The following is an 11,612-nucleotide window of genomic DNA, read 5'->3' as shown; positions in this document are numbered from 1 at the left end:
CGTTTGATATTACGTGGGGCTGGGAGGTCTCTTGTGGACCAGTGTCCTGAAGTTGGTTCTCCCACCTCAGAGACACAGCCCTGACACCTGGCTGGAGCACCAAGAGCCTTTAATCCACATGGCTCAGAATAAAAGGGGGAAAAAATAGAAAGGAAATAAAGAAAGGAAGGAAGGAAGAGAGGGAGGAAGGGAGACAGGAAGGGTGGGAGGAAGGGAGGAAGAAAGGAAGAAAGGAAGAAAGAAAGAAAGAAGATAAAATAAAGTAGTATAAAATATAGTTATTAAAATAAAATAATTATTTAGAATAAAGGGGAAAATAATAATATATCTTGCTCCCAAAGTCCACCTCCTCAACTTGGGATGATTCGCTGTCTATTCAGGTATTCTGCAGGTGCAGGGCACTTCAAGTTGATTGTGGAGATTTAACCCGCTGCTTCTGAGGCTGCTGGAAGAGACCTCCCCCTCTCCTCTTGTTTGCACAGCTCCCGGGGTTCAGCTTTGGATTTGCCCCCTCCTCTGCACGTAGGCTGCCCGAGGGTGTCTGTTCTTCGCTCAGACAGTACGGGTTTAAAGGAGCAGCTGATTCGGGGGCTCTGACACACTCAGGCCGGGAGGAGGGAGGGGCACAGATGCGGAGCGAGCCTGCGGTGGCAGAGGCTGGCATGACGTTGCACGAGCCTGAGGCGCGCCGTGCGTTCTCCCGGGGAAGTTGTCCCTGGACCCCGCGACCCCGGCAGTGGTGGGCTGCACAGGCTCCCAGGAGGGGAGGTGTGGAGAGTGACCTGTGCTCGCACACTGGCTTCTTGGTGGCGGCAGCAGCAGGTTTAACGTCTCATGCGCATCTCTGGGTTCTGCGCCGACAGCCACGGCTCGCACCCATCTCTGGAGCTCCTTTACGTGGCGCGCTTAATCCCCTCTCCTCACGCACCAGGAAACAAAGAGGCAAGAAAAATTCTCTTGTCTCATCGGCAGCTCCGTGCCCGTCTCTGGAGCTCCTTTAAGCGGCGCGCTTAATCCCCTCTCCTCGTGCCCCAGGAAGCAAAGAGGGAAGAAAAGGTCTCTTGCCTCTTCTGCAGTTCCAAACTTCTCCCGGACTCCCTCCTGGCTAGCTGTGGTGCACTAACCCCTTCAGGCTGTGTTCACACAGCCAACCCCAGTCCTCTCCCTGGGATCCGACTGAAGCCCGAGCCTCAGCTCCCAGCCCCCTCCCGCCCTGGCGGGTGAGCAGACAAGTCTCTCGGGCTGGTGAGTGCTGGTCGGCACCGAACCTCTGTGCGGGAATCTCTCCGCTTTGCCCTCCACACCCGTTACTGCGCTCTCCTCCGTGGCTCTGAAGCTTCCCGGCTCCGCCACCCGCATTCTCCGCCCGCGAATGGACTTCTAGTGTGTGGAAACCTTTCCTCCTTCACAGCTCCCTCCCACTGGTGCTGGTCCCGTCCCTGTTCTTTTGTGTCTGTTTATTCTTTTTTCTTTTGCCCTACCCAGGTAGATGGGGAGTTTCTTGCCTTTTGGAAGGTCTGAGGTCTTCTGCCAGTGTTCAGTGGGTGTTCTATAGGAGCAGTTCCACGTGTAGATGTATTTCTGATGTATCTGTGGGGAGGAAGTTGATCTCCGTGTCTTAGTCTTCTGCCATCTTCTCTCCGAGTCTGGGTTATTACACTTTATTGCCAAGTTAAGCTGTAGAATTTTTGTTAAAACTGAGGCCCAAATGTGTATTTTCTGTGGCTTGTATATATCTTTCTGTTTTCCCACTCAAACACTCCATGTTCCATAGACCAAAGTAGCAGTTGATATGAATTACCTAGAACAATTCTCTTATTTACTCATTCTGCTCTTGTAGATCAGAAAAACAATTGAAGGGACCCATTACTGCAAGGTTTTCTTGCTGCTATCAAAAATTGTTTAGAAAGCAACTACAGTCCTTTAGGGACAAAGTTAGCCTAGTTTAACACTTTCTGGGTTTCATTAAGTTGCATTTGAGATATGATAATCAAAACCATCAGTTATTAGCCAATCTCTTAGGTTGTGAACAGGCATAATCTACAATTGATTTATCACTAAATGACATTGCTTGCCTCTTGCAGTTTGCTTGATCCGTTAACATAATCTTTGGTTTAGAAGGGAAGTGCATAAAGAAAACAACTGCCCTTAACCAAACTTAAATTGATGGTGGCAGTATTCGTGCCTGAGTTCTTTAAGGAACTAAGGAGGAACTGTGCTTTAATCTTTTGATAAGTTTTCATTGACTTCTCTGCTTCTGAGTAGGCAGTCTTTTCCAGAACATTCCAATCTCTCCACTTCTTAGTAGATACAAACTTCTGTTAACATTTATTTTTGCTTTGTCTTTTTAGTTCCCTTTTCTCTCTTCACAACTTTCACCTCTTCTGCCAAGCAAAGGTGGATAGAAGGGTCTGTTTTCTTGGTTCTAGAAACTGAACTGGAAGAGAACCAATTCAGTTCCTTTTTTGTCCCCAACCAACTTAAATACTAGGATCTATATTTAAAACCATTAATTGGGGGAGAAATTTTTGCTTCTTAAATGAAGTAATTTAGTGTATATTTTTAAATACTTGAGTATCATTTAATAGCAATACTTTCTTTGGTCACTGTTTTTAAGTTGCTGTGTTGTTTTCACTCAGAGTTGTCGTTATTTTTTTCTTTTTTTTTTAAATCCTTGTATTAATTCTGTAAAACTGTTAGGGAAAGAATATCATCTCCATTTTATAGATGAGATAACTGAGGTATAGGGAATTAAGTCACATAACACTCTACACAGCTAACTAATGGCAGAGCCAAGGGTAGAATACAAATGTATTAAGATAATAAGATTTTTCATAAAGAAATTTCTGAAAACAAAGATCACAATTTAGAGTGACTTGTTTTGTTTGAGTTTCCTACATTTTTTTCAGTTCTTTGAACTAGCTCCTATAATTTATGTTTTCACAGATAGTATCTCTTATGTCTTGAGCAGTAAAAACTGAATCAAAAAAAGTTTTTCTTTGATATGTCATTTTATTTCTTTCTAGGGACTGACTCACTAGTTCATAAATAATTTGAATTATCATTAACTGATCAGTTATGAAAAGTGATGTTAGTAATTAATGATAGTGTATAACAAGAAATATTTTAATAAATTTAAAAGAACAGAAGAAATTGACATAACAGAAATGGATCCAAAGATGAAATTTAAAGGTTCATATAAAAATGTATTTAACAAATGTTCACTGGACTTCTGTGTGTAAAGTACTATGCCCCATAGATTATATACATAGATGAATAGTAGTTTTTTTCTCCTAAAACTTCTTAGACATGTTATGGAGCAGAAAGTTGTTAAGTATGAATAATGAAGGGCTGGGTGTGGATCCCACCAATTTCTGAAGTTCTGTAGAGCATTTGACGTTATGTTGGTTTGGGGAAGAAAAGCAGACTAATGGTTTTGTTTTTAAATCACTCAATAGTGATGGCAGCTAATCCAAGTCTGGCTTAAAGAGACAGGAGTGAATCACTAAACAATTTTAGTACAAAGGCATAGTGTTTAAATAAATCATCTGTTTAATAGCTACCATTTACTGAATGCTTACAAAGTAATCTTAGGGCCTCTGCATATATTACTTCTAATCCTTCTTACAGTAATCCTGCAAAATAGGTATTCTCACCTCCAGTTTACAGATAAGTAAACTAAGTTTAAGTCACATGCCCAACGTCAAACAGGTATCCTGGTATCTAAACCAGATCTCATTGGCCCCCATCGTTCCATTAGGGCACTCTTCCTCCTTTACTTAGTCCAGCCCTCAATTTCTTATCTATAAAATGAAAATAATAATAGTACTTAGAATCATGATACCTAAATTATAGTAAATGCTTAATAATTATGGATAGATAGATATACACACGAATTGAAATATATTAAGTATTAGTTTGAACCAGATACTTCATATTCATTATCTCAATCTCTAGAAGGATCCTGCATGTAGATATTATTCCATTTTAAAAGATGAATTTGCTCAAGGTAACCAGTTAATATGAGGCAGGATTCAAAGCCTGTGTCTCTAAAGTTATTTCCCCTATTCTACACTATCTCTGCCTTTAAGTTAGATATTATATTCTCAACTGATTGAGATTTTCTTTCTATTGATTTTGTGTAAACATATAAAATATGTTAAGTAGATTGTATTTTACTCATATAATTTTCTAATTATCTCTAATTCAAGTACATATATTTATTCTTATTACAGAGTGCTTCAAGTACCGTTCACTTATGTGACAAGAAGAAAATGGAGTTATCTCCGAACATACCTGTAAATTATGGTCCACAGGAGGTAAAAATAATTACGTTGATTAAACTCAAAATGTGAGAAGAATATGAGAAATCATTTCTTCTATCTCACTCTTTTATAGATGGGAAGCTAAAGTCCAGGGATGCTTTAGGATTTTAGAATGGGAATCTCCAATTTGAAATCCAGCTCTTCTGATTCTTAGTTCATTGTTCATCTCATCAAATCACAGTCCTTTCTTTCTTGGGCATTGACTTCTGTCCCTGTCCTTGTTTTATGTAATGGATGGTGTTCTAGGGTAGTACACAGACAAATCATTGGCACAGTTCTGCCACTATATTTATACCTTCTTACTCAAATGTAAAAAAGCTATAATACCTGCCTTGTTCTTAACCTCTTACAATGATTAATAAAAAGAAAATGCCATTTGTGTGGCTATCCAAAAAGAAGGATTTCTTTAGTAGCATTCATTCAGAATTATTTCATATTAGTGATTTCTTTTAAGAATATATAAGATATGTTCTCTTTGCAGATTCAGAAAAGTAATAATACCTTCAAAATGAATCTTAAAACACAGTATGTAGTTTTTGAATCACCTTTATATTCACTATCTCATCATTGGATCTTTGAAACCATACATGCTCATTTTTAGATAAATACACAGAAAAAGAACCTGAGAGCCAAATTATTTAAATGCCTTGTCGAAGCTTAGGTAGTAATTCCATGACAGAGCTAGGATTGGATCCAACTTCTATATTACTTTTTCCGTGGATTCCCACTCCTCCATGTTGAAGGAACCTGAGGCATTGAGAATGGGCATGTGCTCTAAATCAGTAGGTAATCAGAGCTGCAGATCTCAAATTTCTCATGAGCTGGACAGAGTCTCTGAGATTATGTACAAAATATTGAAAAAATAATGGTTTCTAATATATTTAACTATTGCCCCACCCATCCAATTGACCTGATAAAGAAATCAAGTTCACTTTTTTGTTACTTCACATATGTGTTTAATTTTGTAAAATGTAATTTGTATTAGTTTTGATTCTTTGTTTATGATAAGCCAAAAGCAGGAACTGTTTAGAAATTAAAGCTGTATAACTTTTAAAATGATTTTTCATTAACCTAAATCATTTATCTTCTATTTATTTTAGGAATCCTGTGGCTCCTCTCAGCTCCATAAAACTAGTGTTTCTCCTGGAACCTCAAGGTCCCTGTCAGCTCCTCAAGACAATGATTTTCTATCTAGTATGTAAATTTTTCAGTCAGTATTACTTGCAAGTTTTCAATTTTCTTTCAAGATCATATCCTTGCAAGCAGTCATGGTTTGTATGGAACATGTCTTTCATTTGTATTTATAACTCATTTTTTAAAAGTGACAGTCTAAAGATGTGAAAATAGTAGTGGGATGTTAAACAAATATATTTAAGTATTAAAAGCATTATGTTAGACACTACAGAAAGATATTTTTTAAAATCTCTTGTAAGAAAGAGGAGAAATGTTTCTAAGTCACCATAATTTTAGACAAAGAGCAATGTATTGTAAAAGATATAAGGATGTAGCACTATGGTAGTATAGTGGAAGAGTAACATTTTTTACAAAGTACTGTCACAACAACCTTGTGAGGGAGATATTCCTCATTTTACAGATTCTTAAGATCAAGACTTCTGGATCACATAGTTAGTAGCTGGCAAATCCAAGATTTGAAGCCAGGTCTTTTTGATAAATATTTTCATGTCACTACTACACCATGTTATCATCATGAAGAAATTATTTCTGGCTGAAGGTTGGACCTATAGTTATAAAGGATGGGCATTCCAGGCAAAAGGAACAGCATAGAGGCAAAGAAGCAAGAAAACAGAGAACAGTGAGTAGTTGGGTTTAGCTGGTGAAGAGGGTGAATGAAAGGTGATAAAAGATCAGGAGGGTAGAGTCATATCATGATGAATTCTAATACTAGGCTAAGCCATTCAGGCTCTTTTGCTTGGGTAGGGAGCAATTACTGCAAATTTTTGAGCAAGGGTGTGACATGATAAAATTTTTTGCTTTAGGAATATTTATCCTGGATGGAATATGTGGGATATTTTGAAAGGGAAAAGGAGATTCAGGGTGGGGAGACCAGTTAGGAGACTATTGGTCTATTATTGTACTACAGGTGAGAGATTATGAGACCTGCTCTAGAGTGTGAAGGAGAGAATAGTGTGAGAGATGTTACAGAGGACACACTTTTCACTTGCAGGAAGGAAGAGAGAAAAAAAGATAATGCTGAACAAGTTTAGCTGGAAGAACATTGGTGCTATTAACAGAAATAGGAGTTGAAACAGGTTTTAAAGTTAAGATGAATAATTAAGTTTTTAATTTTTTTTTTTTTTTAATTTGAGCTGTTGAAAATGTAAGGTTCGCTGAAGACTGAAAATTTAATTACGTGGATTTGGGAAGGGAGGTGACAATTGAGGCCCTGAGATCAAATAAGTTTACCAAAGGAGACTGTAGAAAGACACATCATATGTAAATTTAGAGGACACATTTGAAGTGCAGAAGGAGGAAGATGACACAGAAGAAAAAATATGGTACCACACGAAGAAGTAAAATTCTATGATTTATAATTTACATAGGACAGACAGAAATATGGTAAAAATATTAAGCATAAACCTTTTTTTTCTAAAAAATATTTACTTGTGGAATTAGGTTTATGAACCAGCTTATGCAGTGAAAAATTAAGAGACACTGAATACTACCCTCTCTATGACCCGGATGTTCATATTTTAGCTAATAGGAATAGCAAAGGAATATTCTACCCCTAATGAAAATGTTGTGTTTTATAGGAAAAACTCAAGACTTTTCTGTGATGCGTCAATGTCCAGTAAATCACAGTTGTGACAGTAACATTTCTGTGGCTCAAAGAGCAACATTCTGTGATCACAGGGCTGCTCCATGCTCTTTAGCAATAATAAATCCACTCTCAGCAGAGGGAAATTCAGGTAAATATGTACTATGAGACACTTTGTAAATGATGCCATTTATCTCACAACCATATGTTCAGTAGATTTGCTATACGATGTTTTATTTGTCTTTATTTCTTCAGTATGATATATACATACCATAAGTAGGAAAGCACTTCCAATCCCTGAAGACATGAGTGTTGATATATAATAATAGGCCAAAATGGTATTCCATGAACATCTATCTAGGGAGGGAGTGCTAAGAGGAGTGCTATGTTAATACTAACATATTAGTAACTTAATATGTTACTAAAGGTAAATATATTTTTGTTTATTTATCAAATATGCAGGTATTCTTTATGTTTAAAAAAAAAACCTGAGAAAAAGTGACATTTGCCCCCATGATTTATAGTGTATAAACATGCAGTGCTTTTTCTTGGAGGGAAAAGGAAGAGATAATCCAAATATATGAATGTTTCCTAAAGATAAATATCATCCCTCAAAATACTGGTGTTCCATATGAGCACAATCATAGTAAAATTAGGTTTTATGCCTTATTATTTTGTTTTTCATCTAATTTTACTCATAGCTGTATATCTGTCCCCACCTTCTTACTTGTCATCCCTTGCTTTTCTACAGAGCGATTTCAGCCTGGTATAACCCAACAGTGGATCCAGAGTAAAAGGGAAGATATTGTGAACCAAATGACTGAAGCCTGCCTTAACCAATCTCTAGATGCCCTCCTGTCCAGGGATTTGATCATGAAGGAGGACTATGAACTCATTAGTACCAAACCTACGAGGACCTCAAAAGTCAGACAATTATTGGATACTAGTGACATCCAAGGAGAAGAATTTGCCAAAGTTATAGTACAAAAATTGAAAGATAACAAGCAGATGGGTCTTCAACCTTACCCAGAAATACTTGTGGTTTCTCAATCTCCATCTTTAAATTTATTTCACAGTAGAAACCTATAAGTAACTCTTTTTCAAGAATAAAAGTCAGTGTATAAAAGGGTATTTTATATTTCTGTTGCCTTGATAATGTTTTTATGAGATTCATATGAATATTAGAAACGTTAATGAAGTTTCTTCTTCAGATAAATATTAGTCTCCTTCCATTATATTATAGTATTTTTTAAATTAATACAGTAGAAAGTGTGATTTTTGCTGCATAGTTCAATTCTTTTTGTCTCTTTGGTTAATTGAAACTATTTTTTCAATGTAATAATTATATTTTTATTGTACAAAACAGTGTCTTCAGGTTTCATGTGTTTCTCATGGAAACCATTTTCACATATACTTTCTTTGTGGATTATTTATTACTTGTTTAAGATGCTTGACTTTCTGAAGACTTAAATCAAAGAAACTTTTAAATGTTAGTTATTCAGTTCTTTAGAAAATTGTTTCAAAGATAAGCAATACAAAGTGTATAAAGAAAAAGTTAATCCTTCAACATGTGTTTCTACTTCTATTTCTAGCCTCAAGTAACAACCAAGGTAACAACCAAAGTTAACAGCATGATGTGTATCGTTCTATCCCTTTCTTCCTGCTCATATTTAAAGTATATGCCCGGGGGGACCTTCAAGATGGCAGAGGAGTAAGACGTGGAGATCACCTTCCTCCCCACAAATACATCAGAAATACATCTACATGTGGAAAAACTCCTGCAGAACACCTACTGGACACTGGCGGAAGACCTCAGACTTCCCAAAAGGCAAGAAACTCCCCATGTACCTAGGTAGGGAAAAAGGAAAAACAGAGACAAAAGAATAGGGACAGGACCTACACCTCTGGGAGGGAGCTGTGAAGGAGGAAAAGTTTCCACACACTAGGAAGCCCCTTCACTGGCAGAGATGGGGGGTGGGCAGTGGGGAAGCTTCAGGGCCATGGAAGAGAGCACAGCAGCAAGAGTGTAGAGGGCAAAGTGGAGATATTCCCACACAGAGGATCGGTGCCTACCAGCATTCACGAGCCAGAGAGGCTTGTCTACTCACCCTCCAGGGTGGGTGGGGGCTGGGAGCTGAGGCTCAGGCTACGGAGGTCAGATCCCAGAGAGAGGACTAGGGTTGCTTGTGTGAACACAGCCTGAAGGAGGCTAGTGATCCACAACTATCTGGGGGGGAGTCCGGGGAAAAGTCTGGACCTGCCTAAGAGGCAAGAGACCATTGTTTCAGGGTGTGCAAGGAGAGGGGATTCAGAGCACCGTCTAAACGAGCTCCAGAGACAAGCGCGAGCCACAGCTACCAGTACGGACACCAAAGGCGGGCATGAGACGCTAAGGTTGCTGCTGCAGCCACCAAGAAGCCTGTGTGCAAGCACAGATCACTATCCACACCTCCCCTCCGGGAGCCTGTGCAGCCCACCACTGACAGGGTCCCGTGATCCAGGGACAACTTCCCTGGGAGAACACACGGCGTGCCTCAGGCTTTTGAAACGTCACACCAGCCTCTGCCAGTCAGGCTCGCCCCGCATTCTGTACGCATCCCTCCCACCCGGCCTGAGTGAACCAGAGCCCCCTAATCAGCTGCTCCTTTAACCCCTCCCTATCTGGGCGGGGAACAGATGCCCTCAGGTGACCTACACACAGAGGCAGGGCCAAATCCAAAGCTGAACCTCAGGAGCTGTGCAGACAAAGAAGAGAAAGGGAAATCTGTCCCAGCAGCCTCAGGAGCAGTGGATTTAATCTCCACAATCAACTTGATGTACCCTGCATCTGTGGAATACCTCAACAAATCATCCCAAAATTGAGGCGGTGGACTTTGGGAGCAACTGTAGACGTGCTGTTTGCTTTCTGCATCTAATTTGTTTCTGGTTTTATGTTTATTTTATGTGTGATTTTGTCTGTATACCTTTACTTTTACCATTTGTCCTAGGGTTCTGTCTGTCAATTTTTTTGGTTTTTTTGTTTTGTTTTTCTTTTTGAATAGTTTTTAGAGCTATTGTCATTGGTGGATTTGTTTTTTGGTTTCGTTGTCCCTTTTTTTATTACTTTTTTATTAAAATTTTTTTTAAAATTTTTTCTAATTTTTTTTTTACTTTATTTTATTTTTTTCTTTCTTTCTTTCTTTTTTATTCTCCCTTTTCTTCTAACTTGAGTGGCTGACAGGGTCTTGGTCCTCTCGCCGGGTGTCAGGCCTGAGCCTCTGAGGTGGGAGAGCTGAGTTCAGGACATTGGTACACCAGAGGCTTCCCAGCTCCACGTCATATGAAACGGAAAAAGCTCTCACAGAGATCTCCATCGCAATACTAAGATGCAGCTCCACTCAACAAGCAGCAAGCTACAGTGCTGCACACCCTATGCCAAACAACTAGCAAGACAAGAACACAAGCCCACCCATTAGCAGAGAGGCTGCCTAAAATCATAGTTCACAGACACCCCAAAACACACCACCGGACGCGGTCCTGCCCACCAAAGACAAGATCCAGTCTCATCCACCAGAACACAGGCACTAGTCCTCCACCAGGAAGCCTACACAACCCACTGAAAAAACCTTAGCCACTGGGAGAAGAAACAAAAGCAACGGGAACTACGAACCTGCAGCCTGTGAAAAGGAGACCCCAAACACAGTAAGTTAAGCAAAATGAGAAGACAGAGAAATACACAGCAGATGAAGGAGCAAGGTAAAAAGACCCCAGACCAAACAACTGAAGAGGAAACAGGCAGCCTACTCAAAAAATAATTCAGAGTAATGATAGTAAAGGTGATCCAAAATCTTGGAAATAGATTGGAAAAAATACAATAAATGTTTAACAAGGACCTAGAAGAACTAAAGAGCAAACAAACACTGATGAACAAAAATAAATAAAATTAACAATTCTCTAGAAGGAATCAATAGCAGAATAACTGAGGCAGAAGAACAGATAAGTGACCTGGAAGATAAAATAGTGGAAATAACTACCGCAGAGCAGAAAAAAGAATAAAAAAAATTGAGGACAGTCTCAGAGACCTCTGGGACAACATTAGACGCACTAACATTCGAATTATAGGGATCCCAGAAGAAGAAAAAGAGATTTAAAAAAGGGATTTAGAAAATATTTGAAGAGATTATAGTTGAAAACTTCCCTAATGTGGGAAAGGAAATAGTAAATCAAGTCCAGGACCTACAGTGAGTCCCATAGAGGATAAATCCAAGGAGAAACACTCCAAGACACATAATAATCAAACTATCAAAAATTAAATACAATGGACAAATATTAAAAGCAAGGGAAAAGCAACAAATAACATACAAGAGAATCCCCATAAGGTTAACAGCTTATCTTTCAGCAGAGTCTCTGCAAGCCAGAAGGGAGTGTCAGGACATAATTAAAGTGATGAAAGGGAAAAACCTACAACCAAGATTACTCTACCCAGCAAGGATCTCATTCAGATTCAACAGAGAAATTAACAGCTTTACAGT

At 38.9% G+C, this 11,612-nt stretch overlaps 1 protein-coding gene across 4 annotated transcripts in view; it reads left to right on the top strand.

The window, feature by feature from the left end:
- Window positions 1-10,037, top strand: part of RIPK2 (receptor interacting serine/threonine kinase 2) — a 40,811-nt gene extending 30,774 nt beyond the window's left edge. For 2 of the 4 annotated variants that reach the window (XM_024127068.3, XM_024127069.2), the window contains 4 exons: window positions 4,236-4,319; window positions 5,426-5,519; window positions 7,097-7,252; window positions 7,853-10,037. In XM_024127068.3, coding sequence (XP_023982836.1) covers window positions 4,236-4,319; window positions 5,426-5,519; window positions 7,097-7,252; window positions 7,853-8,190 — 672 coding nt within the window. In that variant the 3' untranslated portion in view covers window positions 8,191-10,037. The remainder of the gene's footprint in view (window positions 1-4,235; window positions 4,320-5,425; window positions 5,520-7,096; window positions 7,253-7,852) is intronic. The other 2 variants (XM_028500492.2, XM_028500493.2) reach the window with 2 other exon arrangements.
- Window positions 10,038-11,612: the final 1,575 nt, after the last annotated feature.

The sequence above is a fragment of the Physeter macrocephalus genome, chromosome 15 (assembly GCF_002837175.3).
Source record: "Physeter macrocephalus isolate SW-GA chromosome 15, ASM283717v5, whole genome shotgun sequence".
NCBI lineage: Eukaryota > Metazoa > Chordata > Mammalia > Artiodactyla > Physeteridae > Physeter > Physeter macrocephalus.
Note: the sequence above shows the minus strand (reverse complement) of the source record. Positions and strands in the feature narration are given on the sequence as shown.